This window comes from Mustela putorius, unplaced genomic scaffold, assembly GCF_011764305.1.
Source record: "Mustela putorius furo isolate JIRA1106 unplaced genomic scaffold, ASM1176430v1.1 tig00001075_pilon_pilon_pilon, whole genome shotgun sequence".
Classification (NCBI taxonomy): Eukaryota; Metazoa; Chordata; class Mammalia; order Carnivora; family Mustelidae; genus Mustela; species Mustela putorius.
The window spans coordinates 3,444,330-3,463,036 of record NW_025421560.1 but is presented as its reverse complement, the minus strand read 5'-3'; the positions used below and the strand labels follow the sequence as shown (position 1 = coordinate 3,463,036).

The 18,707-nt window shown below is 47.4% G+C and overlaps 1 protein-coding gene and 1 long non-coding RNA gene across 4 annotated transcripts in view; one reads left to right on the top strand and one right to left on the bottom strand.

The window, feature by feature from the left end:
* Positions 1 to 164: 164 nt before the first annotated feature.
* On the bottom strand, positions 165 to 8,892 carry LOC123393917. The gene is made up of 3 exons (XR_006608750.1): positions 8,607 to 8,892; positions 2,607 to 2,768; positions 165 to 380 (listed from the first exon to the last, which is right to left on the bottom strand). It is a non-coding gene; the product is annotated as an uncharacterized LOC123393917 (long non-coding RNA).
* The window catches only part of TARBP1 (TAR (HIV-1) RNA binding protein 1), an 81,476-nt gene continuing 70,234 nt past the window's right edge, over positions 7,466 to 18,707 (top strand). For 2 of the 3 annotated variants that reach the window (XM_013048558.2, XM_045087263.1), the window contains exons 1-5: positions 7,467 to 8,465; positions 13,909 to 14,006; positions 15,370 to 15,439; positions 17,244 to 17,392; positions 18,177 to 18,229. In XM_013048558.2, the coding sequence (XP_012904012.2) occupies positions 7,529 to 8,465; positions 13,909 to 14,006; positions 15,370 to 15,439; positions 17,244 to 17,392; positions 18,177 to 18,229 (1,307 nt within the window). In that variant the 5' untranslated portion in view covers positions 7,467 to 7,528. Of the gene's footprint in view, positions 8,466 to 13,908; positions 14,007 to 15,369; positions 15,440 to 17,243; positions 17,393 to 18,176; positions 18,230 to 18,707 lie in introns of all 3 variants that reach the window. The other variant, XM_045087262.1, reaches the window with a different exon arrangement.

The following is an 18,707-nucleotide window of genomic DNA, read 5'->3' as shown; positions in this document are numbered from 1 at the left end:
TGACAGCAAGAGCCAAGCTTGAGAATTCTGACTTTTTTTTTTTTTTTAAGATTTTATTTATTTGACAGAGATCACAAGTAGGCAGAGAGGCAGGCAGAGAGAGGAAGGAAAGCAGGCTCCCTGCTGAGCAGAGGGCCCGATGCGGGGCTCGATCCCAGGACCCTGAGATCATGACCCGAGCGAAGGCAGAGGCTTTAACCCACTGAGCCACCCAGGCGCCCCGAGAATTCTGACTTTTGCCTTGGAAAAGGGGTGAGCACACTTTGTCCTGCTCCCTGCGCCTGCGGAACTCCTAGGGATGCCGGCCGGGGAGAAGCACAGCCTCAGTGGGGCGTTGGGCACTCAGGAGAGCAGGGAAGGGTGCTTCTGTAGAACGCCTTCTGTTTGCAGAAAACCAAAAAGGAAAGGATCTAGCAGTAGGAGCAAAGACAATTGTTTTTCTCTTTTTTATAAAGCTCTTAGATTGTGTTTAAAAGATAAACTGATGGAAAATTTCACGGCCCTCATAGCATCCCAATGTTCCATTGGGACCTTAGGGGAGACAGACAACACATGGCATACTGGAAGTGAACGTATTCATCCTGGGGACTGCTGTGAATACGGTCACATCTCCTTCCCTCCCCTCAGTGAGGCCAATGACTCTCTCTCTCTCTCTCTTTCTCTTGGTTCTTCATGCTTTTCCTTCTCTGCATCTTCAAATGAGCGAGGCAGCCTACGGCAGAGGCAAGACAAGGTCTGTCTCTCATCGGTTGATTTGCTAAGTGTCCAAAGGATGGCTTGTCCCCAGATAGTGAAGTTTCTTTGTCTCCCTTCTTCCCCTAATTTCCTGTGAATATCTACCATGGGAGGTAGGAAGTGCATGAGGGAGCCATTCTCAGCCAGCTTGTGGAGCTTTCCAGAAAAAATATGGACCCTGTGCCCCATGCTCTGAGTTTCTGGTTTGATTGCTCCAGAGTGAGGCCAGGCGTCCTGTGTAAGCAGGCTGCTCTTGGGGTCCAAGACGCCTGGTGATTCTCCTCGGCACCAAGCTGAAAGCCAACAGATTCTGGGGGAGACCCACACTAGGCCCACACTTACTTCCGAGAAAGGCAGAGCTGGAAGGTATGTCTTCATGGGACGCCCAGGGCAGGCCCCTCCTGAACTTCGCCTGGACCATGCACTTGAGTATGAGCTGAGAACAAGGGAGAATGATGCCCAGGATGACCGTGTCATCTCCTTTTGAATGGGGCCATGAGTCCCAGGGCTTAGCACAGTGAATGTGTGGTTGGAGGAAGAAATGACTGTGGCACTTGGTCAGAAAGTCTCAGCCCTGAAAGAGCGAGAGGCTCGGAACTGATAGAGACAATGACAGGAAATAACATGCAGCCGGGCGGGAGCTCTGCTGCAGGTACGAGTGTTTGACTGCGAGGATGGAGAACTCAATGAGAGATGCTCAAGCAGACAGGGCTCATTATTCTCATATAACAGTAAGTTGAAATAGTTACTTTCCAGCAGTGACTGAACAGCTCCGAGGAAGCCAGGTTCTTCCCAAGCTTTCTCCCCTGCCACCTTTAATGTGGGGTTTGTCACCTCGCACCTGTTCTCTGATGGGCTTGACAGGGCTCCAGTGGTCCCGGGCGCACACTGTGTTCAGGCGAGAAGCAGTAGAGGCAGGCTAGGGCAGTGACAGTCTTTCTTTTTTTATCAGAAAGCAAAACCTTTGGGACTCCTGGGTGGCTCAGTCAGTGAAGCATCTTCCTTCAGCTCAGGTCATGGTCCCGGGGTCCTGGGATCAAGTCCCGCATGGGGCTCCTTGCTCAGCGGGGAGTCTGCTTCTCCCTCTGCCCACCGCTCCCTCTGCTTGTGTGTTCTCTTTCTCTCTCTCTTTCTCTGACAAATAAATTAATATAATCTTCAAAGAAAGCAAATGCTTTCCCAGACATATAGCTAGTGGACTTCTGCTGAGGTCTCTTTTTCAAGGACAAGGACACAAGCCATTCCCCATTCCCTAACTCTAAGGAAAGAAAAGTAGGGAACAAGATTGCACTGCTGGTTTCCTTAAGCATAAGCTTAAGGGGTGGGCGGGGGGAGGTTAACACACCATCACCCAGAACAAAACCAGGGTTTTGTGAGCGAGGAAGAAGGGAGGATAGATATTATATAAACAGCTAATGGTATCTGCCACAGATCCCCAAAGGGAATTCGAGGCTTCTGGAAACCCCCCTTCACATAATCCTACTCCTGGTCCAGCTACAGCAATTTTCTCCATGGCGATTCTCTGAGGACTTTCATGGGACACATCACAAGGCAAAAAAGTAAAAAAATCTGAGACAGAACCTCTCAAGAAGCTCCCTCCCATTCTGAGACTCTCCGAGGTAAACGGCTAAAGACTCCAGCTGACATCTTGCCAGTGGTGGTTCTCCTTTCCTTCTAGATGTGTCTTCCACTTTGCAACTGTAAACATCAAGGATGCAAAAGCACACCGCCTTGACAACAGGACCGTCTTCTACCGGAGAAACATCAGCTTCTAACCAGATCTGCCCATCCATCCCAGAGTGTGCGTGCATATGAGATGCAGGCATTTAAAAAAAGACTTTTTCAGTGTGTTGTGAGCCCTGTGTACCTACCTCTGGAAGGCTGTTCATCTTTCTCTGTTTTCCGTGGCTGTCTGTCACGCACAGGATTGGGGAGCTCTGGCTCACTGGGTCCAGGAAACACCCGGAAAGACCCAGTTAAGTACCTGCAGGAACTTCAGCAGCAGCAAACAGGGAGTTGGCACCAACACTCCTCTAAGGAAGAGACATTTAAGAAAACATTGACCTGGATGACTTTTCCTAACGGGCACTTTCCCATTCACCTCTCTTCGTTTCTTTCTAAAGAGGAAGCGGTATTCATTAAATTGGAAACAGGAGAAGAGTCAGGATTAAAACTCAGAGGAACTGCCAAACCATCCCATTTATAAGGGCACTATTTCAGCTTAGAAGGGAATCCAGGATATCCATCTTTAGAGAGCTCATGGGAAGATTTAAAATACATGGCATCGGCAACTAATGCCTAAATCTGAATGATTTGTGTGTTGCAGCCCGTTTCGTGAGCGCATAAGCAAGGGGGTCATTGGGCTGTGAGCAGGGAGCACATCCCGGGGCCATCGCCAGACGCTTGCATCCACCAGACAAAGCAGAGGCAGAGTCTCTTTCTCAGAAGCAGACACGTTCATCACTTGAGGAAACAGCAGGTGGCAAGCTTTGGGTGTAAAGGATGCAAAACAGAATGCTGAATACGTGAATCTTTGAGCTAAGTAGCTAAGAAAGCAGGAGAGACTGTGACACTTGCCTCCACTGGCACCTGCTTTTGTTCTTAAGATAGCTGCTAGTCATAAACTCTATTCACTTACGGATAAAGCAGGGAAATGGCAAGGATTAGGGACAGCAAAGGATTCTAAACCCCATTCTATCACTCGCAACCGACCATTCACCTTTGCAAGGATGAGGAGGGGTGGGTAGCTAGAGATTCTGGGTCTACTCTACCAGAGCAGCGATTTATTACACGTTGATCCAAGCGACAAGGACGTCAGCTCGCTGAGGCTCATGTTTCAAGAGTAATTGTGTCACTGCGAATTTTCTGACCATTGGATTTATCCGACTTTCACCACAAAATACTGAATTCTTACTTATCCAGCCAGGTTTGAGCACTCACTGCAGGGTTACTATGTTTCTGGTACTTTGTTTGGTGTGTAGGATACAAAATGAATTAAAACGCAGCCCTATTCTTAAGGTGTGCATAGGCTATGGCAGAAACAAACACGTTCATCCATTCACACAATAGTTCACTGAGCAGTTGCTTCAGACACTAGCAGGGGCTGTGAGACAGTTAACCTGACACGTTCATTGTGTACTTTTCTCTCTTGATGTTTTAGAGCAGTGTGCGTGGCTTTGAGCCAGCTCGGCTGCTTTTCTTGTCATGTGACTTTGGGGCAAATTCCTTAACCTCCCCCATTCTTGGTTTCCTCTTTCTTAAAATGAGAAAAATAATAGCACATCATTTATGAGTTGTCTTGAGGGTTAAATGTATTAATACATATAGAAAAATATTACCATGTCTTCTTTATAGTAAATATGATGGGTAACTGTTAGCCACTATTATTGCTACAGTGGAAGGTTTGGAGAATACACAAGTAGAAGCTGGTATAATTCGGGGCATTGGGAGGGGCTTATTGGAAATGCCCTGTGATTTGGGTCTTCATGGAGGAATTAGAGATGGTCAGCCTGTTAGTAAGCATTTCTCTCTTTTCTTAAGGATTTATTTATTTGAGAGAGAGGGAGTGAGAGTGCATGCGTGCGAGTTGGGGTGGGGGGAGCAGAGGGAGAGAGAGAATTGTAAGCAGATTCTCTGGCCAGCGTGCAGCCCTACTTGGGGATCGATCTCATGACCCATGATATCATGACCAGAGCTGAAATCAGGAGTTGTGCCCTTAATTGAGCCACCCAGCTGCCCCTCAATAGCGTTTCTTGAGCGTGAAGTAGGTAGAAGAGCACATGCTGGGATTAGTGTGATTAAAGACAATAACATCATACCTCCTCCCCACCACCCCTGGCCCTCAAATCTCTCACGGTGGGAGGCGGCTGGAAACATAAACCTGCAATTACATCACGACATGACAAAAGCAGTGTTAGTGATATGGGAGGCTGCTCTGGGAATTTGGAAGAGGGTCACCTGCCTAAGTTGGGGGTGGGTGTTGGTGGTGGGAGTGAGGTGTTAAGAAACGACTGTTGGGAGAGGTGACATTTGAACAGTGTCCCGAAAGGAACTGTGTCAGTCATGTGGAGTAGAGGTAAGGGCTCTCTGGATGATGGAAGGGCTTTTGAAAGGGCAAAGTGAGAGCACGTGACCTGTTTTAGGGACTTCCAAATCCAGGTGTATATGAGGTATGTGGGAGATGGGGCTGGAGAAGTTGGAAAGGGCCACCTCACAAGGCATCTTGGATGTCACGTTAAAATAGTGAAACATGATTCTGAGGGCTGTGGCCACCAGTGGTTTGGTTTCAGGAAGAGCATCTTGGTAGCAGCATGGAGCGTGTATTGGAGTGGAGAGTGATTTAGGCGGGAGGCTGCTGCTGTTATCTTAGTAAGAAAAGAGAACAGTCGAAAACGAAGGTATTGGTTGGGGACAAAGGAGTGGGGACACTAGAATTTTAGAAATACTTGGGAAGAAGTAAGGATGCTGGGGGGATGAAGGCAATGGCTTAAGTTTGTAAAAGTGTAGAGTCAGACTGATGCCTGGGTATGCCAATGGAGACGTCTGGCAGGGAGGTGGGTAGATAGGTTGAGGGCTCAGGAGAGAGATCTGGGCAGGAGATACAGATTTTTTTCTGATCATTAGCACGTAAATAGTAGCCCAATCTCTAGTTTTAATGAAGTTACTCCAGTAAAATTTATAAAGTGAGAAGAACAGGGGCCTGGAGATGTAACTGTGGAAACACGTCAGGAGGGGGAAGAGGAGTCTTCCTTCAAAGAGGGGGAGAAAAGAAAACAGGAAGAAGTTACGTCATGAGAAAATGAGACCTGGAGGAAGACAGCGCTTCAGGAACAGGAAATCCTCAACCATCAAGGACGGAAAAGGCAGCTCTGTTGTTAGGAGACCACTTGCCCACCATGTTCCGTGTGGCTGGGACACGGGGCACAGTAGGGGGAATTCGGTAGGAGGCTGGTTGGCTTTCAACAGAGGCTGAGAAGCCTTCAGTGCACGTTCTGGAGCCAGGCTTTATTCTGTAGGTAACAGGGCACGAAACATAGGCCAACTTATGAATATGTTTCTAATAAGTCATTTTGAAAAACGGAGGTAAAGCTTACATGCCCTGAAATGCCTAGATCTCAAGGATTCATTTCAAGGAGTTTTGACAAGTGTGAAACCTGTGTGACCAACACCCTAATCGAGAAAAATATTTCCATTACCTCAGAAAGTTCCCTGGTGCCCTGTTCTATTTTAATCTCCACTTCCTGTAGGCAAGTACCATTCTCATTTCTACCCAAAAGATTACTTGTGTCTATTCTTGAACTTCACATACATGGAATTATGCAGTATGTAAACCTTGTTCTCTGGCTTCTTTTGTTCAACATAATGTTTTTGAGATTTACCCATGTTCTTGCACGCATTAGTAATTTGCTATGGCTGAACAGCAAACATTATTATATGGGCAGATCACAACTTATCTGTTCCTCCATCAAGGGACGTTTCAGTTGTGATAAACTTTTGGTTATAATGACTAATGTTGGCAACAACATTCCTGTACAAACATTTCTGTCGTAATATGTTTTCATTTATTTTAAGCAAATCTCCAGGGGTGGAGGTATAAACGTCATTAAAGACAACTTCCCAAAGTGAGTCCTTGGCTCTTTCAATCTTTGAAGTTTTAGCTATTCAAAGGGTGTGGAAAGGTATCTTTTTGATGGTTTAATTTGCATTTCTCTAACAACGAATACTGAACACCTTTTCAGAGGTCTGCATTTGCATGTCTTCATTTGATAGTTTTGTCCATTTTTGTTTATTAGGCATATGAGAATTGTATCTTGAAGGCAATTGATATTTATTCTGAGTGAGTTTACAATAAAAGCATTTGTGCATTCTGTCAATGAAGAAAATGGACAGAAAGATGGGAAAAAATCTTGCATCCATGGTGTTTAGTAACTTTAAATTTAGATAACTTTAAGTAACATAAAATCCAAAATATAAAATGATTTTATGTAAAAGTAACCTTAACTTTAAGTAGCTTTAAATTACACCTTATCAATTATGTTTATTACATGTCAAACTTTTTGAAGGTGGGGTATTATTTTCTCCATTCACTATGGGAGAGATCTCTATGGTTAGAAGGCAAAGAAAACCCAAGTCACAGGTTCAGTTTGCCTGGGAACCAAACCAGTAAGATCCATGCTAACCTGAGACTTTTTGTCTGTAGCAGTGGATGCTGTCACAAACACAGAAAATACATGGGTGGTCAGTTTTGGGGATTGCACAGGGGAACACAAGCACTGTGTAGAAACATCTGCATTCTACAGTCAGCTTTGGACACTGACTGCAAAGGCCGCGGGCCTTTTTTTTTCAGCCCTGCCTGTCCCTAACACATAGCTAAAGTACTTTTCAGGGCCAGACCCATTGTGTCAATCTCTTTGGAGGGGCGGGGCGGGGCAACCTGTGCCTTTTTGGAAAATAAGCTCTTAAGTGGCTGAGAGCTGCCTCAGGTGTACCTCTGGCCTGAGCTCTCAGGAACACCTGCTTGATTTAGGGTCCCGGCAGACCAATCTTCAATTAGGAACCGGGGGAGCTGGAGGGCGCACTACAGCATCTTTTAACAAGGGGCACCTTCTAAAAAAACAGTGAGGGGGACGCGCTGCAGGCGGTGTAGCTGACACGTGCCCAGGGCGCGCGCGGAGCGGGATGGGGCGGGGCTGCAGACCCCTCCCAGCGGGCGCCCGGGCACCGCGCACGCGCACGCACTCGCGCACGCCCGTCGTTTGGGCGCCGGGTGGCCGCGGCGGGGCGCGCGCGGCAAATGGAGCGGGTCCTCGCAGAAACGCTGCTGTCGCAGAGCCGGGACCCTCGGGGCCTGCTCGGAGCGCTGTGCCGCGGGGAGGCGTCCGCGGAGCGCGTGGAGACGCTGCGCTTCCTGCTGCAGCGCCTCGAGGACGCGGAGGAGCGCGGTGGCGGCGGGGGTGCGGGCGCGCTCCCGGAGGCGGCGCGCGAAGTCGCCGCCGGGTTTCTGGTGCCGCTGCTGCGGGGCCTGCGCGGGCGCCCTGCGGGCGCCCCGGACCCCGACCTGCCGGCCCGGGACCGCCGGCGCGTGCTGAGGGCCGCGACCGCCGCCTTGCGCTCGTGCGCCCGTCTCGCCGGGGGCCCGCAGCTGGCGGCCGCCCTGGCGGAGGAGGCGCTGCGCGACCTTGTGGCCGGGGGGCCCGCGGCCGGCGCGGAGGCGGCGGTGGAGGTGCTGGCGGCGGTCGGGCCCTGCCTGCGGCCCCACGAGGACGGGCCGCTCCTGGAGCGGGTGGCGCAGGCCGCCCTCGCCTTGGCGCTGGGCGCCGACGGGGAGCGGGACGAGGCCGGGCCGGCGGAGGACGCGGCGGCGCTGGCGGCCGGGAGGCTGCTGCCGGCGCTGGGCCAGTGCGGCGGGGCGGCGCTGCGGGCCGTCTGGGCCGGGCTGGTCGCGGCCGGAGCGCCTTCGGGGCCGGGGCGCGTCGGGCCGCGGCTGCTGGTGCTGAGCGCCCTGGCCGAGAGGCTGCTGCCCGAGCCCGGCGCCGACCGCGGCCCCCGAGCGAGCGAGGAGGACCCCGACGCGCGGCGCTGCTGGCGCTTCTGGAGGACCGTGCAGGCGGGGCTGACGCAGGCCCCCGACGCGCTGACGCGCAAACGGGCGCGCTACCTGCTGCAGAGGGCGGTGGAGGTGTCGGCGGAGCGCGGCGCGCCCTGCGCCTGCGGCCCCCGGGAAGGAACCGGTACTGCCCTCCCCGCTTCCGTCCCATCCCCTTTGGCCTTCTGGGGAGGTGGGGGGGCTCCTGCTTCCGAAAGCAGCTCTCCGCCCTCCGTGCCTGTGTGTGTCCGGTAACCCCAAAGCCTGGAAACCTTGGAAACCTCACCTCGGGGTGGTCTCCAAGCAGCACGAATCTCGGCAGCTGCGAACAGTCCGCGCTTCCTCACCTTTCTGACCCAGAGCGGGGCGCGGCCCTGAGCCGGGGAATGGTGAGGAACGTGGCTGAGTCCGAGCAGGGCTTGACAGCCCCAATCTGAGCCATCTCCGGGTAGATCCCTGCTCACAGGAAGGAAGGGCTCGTGTCCATCAAGTTGAAAGACCAGTGGGTTGGGTTGTGCACGGTGCAATTCTGCCCTAGGAATCATCACACTCCGGAACTTTCCCTTGGTAGTTCTCTTTGAAAAATGTTTGGTCCTTAAGTAGTCCTTTGGAGGGTGTTTTTGCTATTGATTTAATAGGGTGAGTCCAGTTTTAAGTAATTTTTAAAAATCTTTTGAGACTGCTTCCTACTCCTTGATGACAAAACGAGAGTGGCCCAGCTACCAAGGACTCCCTTCAGTGCGGTACTGTGGATTGGTTTGTTCGCCGAAATGTGGTAAAGTGCCCTTCAGGCATCTTTCTGAGCTGTCCAAAACCAAGATAGAATGATTCAAAATTGTCCCCATAGAGGGGCGCCTGGGTGGCTCAGTGGGTTGAGTCTCTGCCTTCGGCTCAGGTCATGATCTCAGGGTCCTGGGATCGAGCCCCGCATTGGGCTCTCTGCTCGCTGGGGATCCTGCTTGCCCCCTCTCTCTGCCTGCCTCTCTGCCTACTTGTGATCTCTGTCTGTCAAATAAAATCTTTAAAAAAGGAAAAGAAAAAAAGTTGTCCCCATAGATAATTTCTGCCTGTTTAACTGTACCCCCTCTTACTGGTAAGGGGTTTTTTGTTTGGTTGAAGTTGGGAGTAGATCTTCATGTTTGTCTACAACGTTAGTAAATATTTTGGCAGTCCACAAAGTAGTGATCATCCCAGGAGAGTTTTCACCGGAGAACACTTTTTAAATGACCAAAATTGAAGTCATTTATTTTAAAGAGTCGTTCTACAGAGTTTTAAAGATGAGCAGTGGTCTCTGCTTCTTGCCCCCTCAGAAAGCGACCATTTGTACCTCTTTTAGCTGATTATTTTGGACTTACCTCTGTCTTCCCGTAATCTGGGTAAATCAATATCATTTGCCACAGTTACACTTCAGTTAAATGTAAGTTCAACGTTTACAAAGTTATGACTGAAGATGTTCACAGATGACCCATGTAGTAAATTATGATTTTTTTCCCCTTCCTGCAGGTTTTTTTTTTCTGGAATTAGGTCATTTACAGATTAGTTTGGTTCTCTCTATATTTATCATGAATTCAGCCTTGAAGTGTTAGCTCATCCTCTAAATCTTTCTTATACAAAGTCCAGTCATTTTCTCCAAGACGTCTATCCTAGATTCCCCTTATAAGCTCAGCCTGGTGTGTAGCTGCCAGTTCTCATCTCTGCCCTCACCTGATGCCTGGCTTGGAATTCTTGTTTCCTGGAGTTCAAACTTCTATCTTTTTTGGTTTTTCTCACTCGTTTTGGTGTAGGCATCATCCAGAGGTAAAAATTTTTATCAGAGCATGTCTGATATGTTTTTGAAGATTATTTATTTTAGAGAGCGAGAGAGCATGAGAGCTGAGGTTGGGAGAAGGATAAGCAGACTCCCTGCTGAGTGTGCCCCTCCCCCCACCTGACCTGACATGGGGCTCCATTCCAGGACCCCGAGAGATTATGACCAGAGCCTAAACCAAGAGTCAGATGCTTAACCTTCCAAGTCACCCAGGCGCCCCTGATGTGTTTTTCTTTCTTTTATTTCCATCTGACACTTAATTTCCATTCCCTGAAAATCCCCAGCTGTTCACACAGGTTGTCTACCTTCTCCCCTAGATCCTTTAACATGTGAGTCCTAATCCTGTATGAGTCCTCTGCACGAGCCATCTCTGAGTTTTGTTTTGTTTTTTCTTTTATCTCTTATCTGTCACTCTTATCTGTAGAGTGAAATGGATCTCTGTGTCTAGGGATAGGCGCCCTCTTCTCTGAGGCCATTAGTGTTGGGGATTGGGTCACGCGAGTTTATGGTGAAGCTGGGTTTGGGTCTTGCTGCCATGGCCGTGGGGTGTTGCTCCCTTGGGTTTAGTGGGAAGCCAGGAGTCCCTAAAGGATTTTCCTCTGTTTTCTTGTCTTCTGAAGTCTTTGATGCTAACAACACAGTTGGGGTCCTTCCCTCAAGGGTAGACGGCTGATGTCCGTTACTTGGTACAAGGCTTGAGATGGTCGAGGGGGTGGTACTTTTCATCTCTTCCGCTCCATCCTCTACTTAGGCCTGGTGTGCCTGAACCTCAGGCTTCCATCCAGCTCCCTCCTCGGTGGCATATAATCTTGTGTCCTACTTGGTGAAGGGTGTAGAGTTCCCTCACTCTCTCCCATGGTGGCTGCATTCTGCTTCTGCCTGTAGTAGGACTTGACCGCTGGTTCCTTGCCATCCCCCGCGGCAGCAGACCTGCTTCGTATCCCCCGCTCCCCCCCCCCTGCCCCAGGGATTCTGCGCATGAGGGGTTTCCTCCTGTCGGTGCAGGGTTGGGCAAGCAGGTTTTCTCTCCATCTCCCAGGGCAGCCAGTGTTTGCCTGGTGTCGGGACAGGGACAGGCGTGGGGATGTGGCAGGGTTTCCTCCAGGGGCAGACGGCTTTGGTCTCCCGTTTGAGGAGGATCTTGGGGGCAGACGGCTTTGGTCTCCCGTTTGAGGAGGATCCTGGGGGCAGACGGGCCTCAGCCCTTGACCACCACCTTGTACTGGTGTAGGGCTGGGCTGGCGTGTTTCGGTTAGTCCTGTGGTCCTCTCAGACCTGCTCCTGCCCTGCACGCCTGTGCTCCAGTCTCTTGCCTTTCCTGCCGTCTTCCTCAGATCACTTGGGGGGATGCCTAAGGAAGAGAGCTGGTGAGTGGTCGCGGACTCCCTTGGGGTTCCCGGGGTTCTAGGCTGTCAAACTAGCCCACACCACGCCTTGGAAAAAACTCAACAAACCTTCATTGGGTTCTTTTTTTCTTTTTAAAAAAAAAGATTTTTAGATTGAGAAAGAGCTTGAGCAGGGGGAGAGGGAGAGAATCAGACTTCGCACTGAGCATGTGGGGCTCGATCCCACGACCCTGAGGTCATGGTCTGAGCGGAACCCAAGAGATAGACACTTAACCAACTGCGCCACCCAGGTGCCCCTGCTTGTTGTTTTTTTCTAAACATTTTTGGTGACCACCTCTTCTTCCTGCTCTTGGCCAGAGATAGATTGAGTTAGAGTGTCTTGTGTATTCTTAGAGAGAGGCCTTCTGCCCTGTGCAGTTCTGATCCCCTGGAAGCATTGCCATCTCAGGTGTCAGGGTTTAGGACTGTGTGTCCAATCTTTTCTCTTTGTCCGTATGGCAGGAATGTTCTTCTGTAAGTGGAAACTGAGACCAAGCTTGTCTAACTGCCTTTGTTTTCCCATCACATTTATTTATGGTTCGATGGAGGTGGGGGTGGAATTCTAGCTTAAAAAACATTTCCATTCAGAATTTCGAAGGCACCGATCTATTATCTTAGGAGCTCGAGCTTCCGGTGTTGCTGTCGAGCTGTCTGAAACGTTCCGAATCGTGTTTGTTTGTACATGTTCCATTTCTTCTGCATGGAAGTTAGTCCCGGGCGCCTTCCTTCTCAAGTGTCACAGTTTTGGTACCTGTCAGTTTTCGTCCTTGCCCTGGGCACTCGGTGGACCTGGTCAGTCCGGAAATCGTGATCTTCAGTTCTGAGAACTTTTCCTGAATTACTTTCTTTGCTCCCTTCCTTTCTGCTTTCGGTTCTCTTGTTGGATATTGAAGCTCCTGGACTGGTTATCAAAGCATCTTTTCTGTCCTGTTTCCTATGATTTTGTCTCTTGGTTCTAGTCCCTGGGTGACCCCCGCGACTTTATTTCCAGTCCTTTCTTTGAGTTTCTGGGTTTTTCCTATCAAATTTTTATTCTCATGTGATCTTTTTTGTTCTTATAATATCCCCTTATTATTCGTATCCTGTTCTTATGACAACATGAGGTCTTCTTCCTTTGGCATATTTTTGTTCTCTCCAAATTTCCTCTGTTTGTTTTGGTCTTGATCTTTATGTGGGTGTTTCCCCAGATGGCTGGTGATCTTAGATACCTGCTTATACTTAAGAATAAGGAACCAGTGGGGGGCCTGTGTGGCTCAATCGGTTGAGCTTCATCTCTTGGTTTCTGCTCAGGTCATGATCTCAGAGTCGTGGGTTTGGACACTGCTTTAGGCTCCATACTTGGCCAGGAGTTGGCTTGAGGATTTCTCTTCTTCTCCCTCTGCCCTTCCTCCTGCTCACTCGTGAGCTCTTTCTCTTTCTCTCAAATAAATAAATCTTTAATAAAGAAAATGAATAAGGAACCTCAAATCTGAACACATAAGTGATTCTTGCTGACCGTGAACTTCATGGCAAGGTGATCTGGCCGAGCCCCACCGTACTGGGTAATCTCTGACAGTAGTATTTTCACGTCTTCCCTCTTGGACTGGCCAGATTCCACGGATACCTTCCAGTCTGTTGCTGCATAGTGAAGGCCAGACCAGCATCCTGGGACCTGAGGGGCCCTGGTGGTGGAAGGGGCAGGTAGAAGGGGTGGGGGTCTCAGCATCCAAGGTGCGTACATGTTCCCTTACTCTCGACCCTAGTAGGGTCCAATGCATCCCAATCTAGAGACCCACAAGTTTACCTTCTCCAGAGAATAAATTCCAGGCTTTTTCATGCTCCGAGCACAGGAAAGGGCACTGAGGATCTGTTTCTTAACACACCAAACAAAATTCTTTTTAGTTTAGCCTTGCTTTTCCCCTCCACTTATGGAGCAACTTTTGTTCCTTCGGTCGGGAGAGCTGAGTTCAAGTGTAAATTGGGTTTCTTTTTGGCTTTCCATGTGCCACCTTACGTTCACTTTTCCTGAGTACGCTTGGTTTTTCTCTGATCTTCAAACTTAGTTTCACTGGTGTTGGCTTCTGGGTTTTTGCCATTCTTTTGGGTTTTTGCCTTTGAAAAATCCTTGACTATTATTGGAGGTTCTTCAGGAGAGGAAGTGGGGTTTAAGTGTTCAAATCTGTGACTCTTGCTGAGAACTCTGAAACGGTAATCTTAGTTAAAACGAAAACAAAAAACAAAAACCTTTTGAGATTCTTACTAGCCCAAGCCTACTATCTAGGCTTTGATACAGGGATGCCCTCCATTATTAGAGGATACAGTATTGGCTAATGGTGGCATTATTTTAAAAATGTCTTTAAGAAACCTATGAAATCTACAAAAAGAAGGAACTAATTTTCCTCTTTAAACCCTATCAGGCCCAAGTCTGTTTTGGTGGTCTGAGAAGAAGAAAGATGAGCTGCTAAAGTTTTGGGAAAACTATATTTTAATTTTGGAAACTCTAGAAGGAAATCAGGTAAGAGTTTTCATATTTTATCAGATCCTGTGTAGATGGAGTTTTAATTTTTTTCAAACAGTCTGTAAAAGCAATGCAGAAAGGCTAATTTGGATAAAGCATAATAAGATACAAATGTACTTTGTTTACTGGCTTAAATTTAAAGCTGAATGTTAACTCAGGAATTAAAGCATACTTTTAATTGACTTAAATTGTCACTTGAAGAGTTTTAGTCTTACTTGTTCTGCCCTCGACATTTACTTCTGAAGTGAAGTTTTTAGTTTCTCAAACTAAACATAAACTTTGAAAATTATGAGTAATCTTCAAAGAAATACAGACTTAGGAAAATGTTACTTAAGGCAACTTGAGGTAGATCCTTAAGTAAATAATTGCCCTTTAATTTTGTAGGCCTGCCTGCCTTCCTTTCCTCCTTCTTTCCTCCTTCCTGTTTTAGTTCTTAGAGCTGCATGTACTAGTCCTACAAGTGGGAACCTGAAAAATCATTTTCAGTTAACTTTGAATTAGTTTTTGTAGAATGTTTAAGTTGAGTTCAATCTCTTAAGATGACTAAGCTAGTACAGTGGTTCTCAACCTTCAACATTCCTTAGAATTACCTAGATGGCTTGTTAAAGTACAAATCGCTGGTTCTGGTCTCCAGAGTTTCTGATTCAGTTGGTCTGGGGGCGGGGCCAGGAAGTCAGGTGTTTCTCCAGTTCCCAGATGATGCCTCTGCCACTGGGGCAATCACTCCTGGAGACCCAGGGTGGTGCAGGGCCTCCCGTCTGTCAGCTGAAGACCTCTGAGGGTCTTGCTGTCCCAGTACTCATTGTTAGCTATCACCCCAAGTGTGCACTGGGCCTTGTTCATGGACTGAAAGAATTACTCACTTGCTAAATGTACATGAGGAATAAAGAAAGCATTTCCAAATTCAAATACACTTTTATAGTTTTCCTTTATCAGTAGATACATAAGACTCCATAATTTATTAGAAACTCTAATTTACCTACATTGGCCCTACTCTATACATGTGACCTTGACCATCCTTTGAGTGCGTCCAGAGAATTTTTGCCCTCTTTGTAATGTGTTGGTATTATCAGGCCTGCCTATTTCCCAGGGCAGTTGAGGATTACATGACCTAACGCTTTATGATAACACTGTACAAATGTCACCATATTCTAGGTCCTGCTCATTAGCTTTGCCACACACAGCCTCGTAGCCGGAATTCATAGGATATAAAAAGCGGAAAAATCAGGCACCTTCTGTGTAGTAGGGCTACTGTTGTACAGTAGATGAAAATAAGTTTCATCTGAATTTTTGAAGTTTATCTTAATTTTTAAAGGTTTTTATTTCATATGTTTTTTGTTGTTGTTGTTTTTGTTTTCAGATCCACGTTATAAAGCCAGTTTTACCAAAGCTAAACAGTCTGTTTGAATATGCAGTGTCGGAGGAAAATGGTAATGGCTACTTGTATTTTGATTTGTATAACGTTTATAGCTTTTTTCCTCCTTGATTTTGTATTAATTCAGTGCATTATAGAGAATCTGGAAGAACCTTCAAAGTGTAACAGGAGATATGCATCTGCCGCCACCCAGAGAACAGCTGTTCACATTCCAGATTCATGCCTTCCGGACTGATGGTTCCTAACGTTCTGGCTTATCGAGCAGTGTGTCCAGATGCGTTTACCTGTATCCTGAAGTAGGCTTTGAGAACATATCTATAAATGCGCAGTTTGCCGTAATTTAGCGATATGGTTAATTTTGTAAACTTCTAATCATGGAGCATTTGAAACACTTACAGAAGGGGAGGAATAAGTAAAGCAAGCCCCACCGCCCAGCTTCAGCAGGGACCAGCCCATGGCCGGCCTGTGCCTCCACCCTCTGTACCCTCCCCCACCCCCTCTGCCCGCCATGGAACCTGAAGCACACCCCAACCCTCACAGCAGACTCTGTTGTCTGAAGTCATTTGAGTGTGCACCCTTCACAGATGAGGGCTCTTTAGGAATGTTTTGATGAAGGTATATTCTACATTTTTCGTGATGGCTCTTTGGTATTATATATTAACTGCTCTCCATTCTTACTCTCTCTCTGTTTCATTGTTCATTACTTTCTTGGGATTTCAGTTATTATTCTAGATCTTGGACTTTTAGGAAGATTCCAAGATACAATTTTAAGTGTGGCTGTTAAGCCTTTAATCAGTACTGTGTTTTGGGAGCTTCTTGAGAGAAATAGAAAGAAACTGGAGCTTCCTAACATTATTTCATGAGACTGGGCTTGTATCAACAAAACAGCTAAATGTAGTTTTGTGTGTTTGGTTTGCATATGAATGATGAGCTGCTGCACTATCGTGTTTACCCATGAGAATTAACCTGGGTAAATGGATTTTAGTGCCGACTCCAGATAATTACAGCTTTAATAGTTTGACCCCTCAGGAGCTGAGCTTTCCCCAGTAAGTCCTGTAGTTGTTTTCTGATACAGTGGGATTTTTCATAGACTCTGTCATCCCCTGGGGCTAGAATTTAATTGAATCCTGTTGTGACTTCACTTATGCATTTACTAGTAAAATGATTCTCTTATTACCACGTATTGCCCAGGGCTCTTGGCAAACCAAATCAAATAACAGTGACAGGTTTGGAAAAACTGCCATTGCCAAAGCATTGAACAAGCAAGCATGTTGGTGTGAATGACAAATAAAGGACCAGTTCATTTCTAGAATGCCGTGAGTTAAAAATGCTGAGTCAATTTTTTCTAGAAGAATTAAAAGATATTTCAAAAGCGTTAAAAAAAATACCTCTGGGGTACATATTTATTCCCTTTTGGGTTTTTCCCCACTCATTTATATATTTAGTGAGATTCACTTAGGGTCCAAGATATGCAAAGTGCTAGGGATAAGGGGTGAGATAGTTTTTCAGTAATTTTTGTCTCTTTTCCATGAAAAAAAAAAAGTGGTAATGATAAGTTTTAGGAAGGTACCGAATGAGGGATGGAAATGGATATATGGGGAGCGGGGCTGTTGGGGCAGGCGCACCTCAGGAGGGAGCGCGGAGCTGAGACTGCAGCGTGTGAGGGAGCCCTGAGCTGGGACAGCTGGGCGAGGCCGAGGACCCGAAGGCCCAGCGTGGCCCAGGGTGGTGGCATCGGCCTCGTTCTCAAGTCGCTTCATGCCTCATTCAGATTTTTGTTCTGAGAGTATGAGGAGCCAGTCAAGGGTATTAAGCAGAGGAGCGACAGTTTCAGATTCCCACGTGATGTGTCTCCACAGGGTGCTGGCTCTTTCACCCCTCCTGGCACATGTGCATTTATAAAAGAATGTTCGAAAGTGAGAATAAAATCCTGACCAGAGAAGGTGTCATCCATTTTTTGGAGCTGTATGAAACAAGGAGTCTTCCTTTTGCACCAGAGTTTTCTGAGGTAATGACAGCCTTTTTCTTCCCCCTTGCTCCCTGTGTCAAGAGATGAGAGGTGGGGGCACCTGGGTGGCTCAGTGGGTTAAGCCTCTGCCTTCAGCTCAGGTCATGATCCCAGGGTCCTGGGATTGAGCCCCGCATCGGGCTCTCTGCTCAGTGGGGAGCCTGCTTTCCTCCCCCTCTCTTTCTTCCTGCCTCTCTGCCTACTTGTGATCTCTTTCAGTCAGGTAAATAAATGGAATCTTTAAAAAAACAAAAAACACATGATCTATATTAAAAAAAAAAAAAAAAAGATGGGAGGTAAAGACATTTGTTGCCTCTCTACGAGGGCGCTCTCAGAGCAAGTGAGCTTTTATAGATGAGCATAATGATGCTGTTTTCCCAGCGCTTTTCACTTGCTTTTTTGACCCAATACCTTGTCATATTTTTGAGGATAGAATTTTTTCCCGTTTTGTTTTCCAGACACAGGGGCTTACGTTTTCTCTTGACTATCTCTTGTTTTTCTGTGTCACTATGCCTATGTTCTTCTGTGTATTTCTCCTTTGGGCTCCTTTCTCCTTGCTGGCCCTCTCTGATCTCTCTTCCTCAGTGTCCATCAGGTGGTTACTTGGTTGTGGCAGTGGAATTAAGGTCCCCTCCACGATGAGCCCCGAGTTAGCCTACAGTGGAAGAGATCAGCTTTGCTCAGAATAGCTCGTCTGCAGTCCTGTTGATATGCAGCTAAAGCAAGCCGACTTCCCAGAGTTGCAGCTGTAACTGAACGTCAATCACATTTTTTTTTGTTTTAGTTTATTATTGGACCATTAATGGATGCACTTTCGGAGAGCTCTCTGTATAGCAGGTAAGCAAACATTGTGTTATCCAGCAGCCATGTAGTAATATGTCCTCGATACAGAAATGTCATGTGTTCATGACAGGCTGTTAATGCATTTGGTACACGACACGTGTACCGAGCAGACATTCAGCTTTTTCTTACTATGAAGTCCCTTGTGTGTGTGTTCGTCTTCTTGCTCTCCTTCTATTGCTTGTATCACATGTTCCTTCTTTTTTTGTTCTGGTTTTCTTTCTCACCTTGAATGCTTACACGCTTGGGGTTTATGGAAGGCATACCTCGCCATGGTATGCTTTCCTCTTCCTCTTGCTCTGATTCACACTCTCTTAGAAATTGTGGTGACTTTGGCTGACCAACGCTCTAAGTGTTTTTTCTTTCTTTCTTTTTTTTTTTTTTAATAAACTTTTTGTTTTGACTTAAAACTTGTGAGGATAATATTCCTCACATGTATTTCATCCACGTTCCCCCGATGTCACCGTGTCATCGT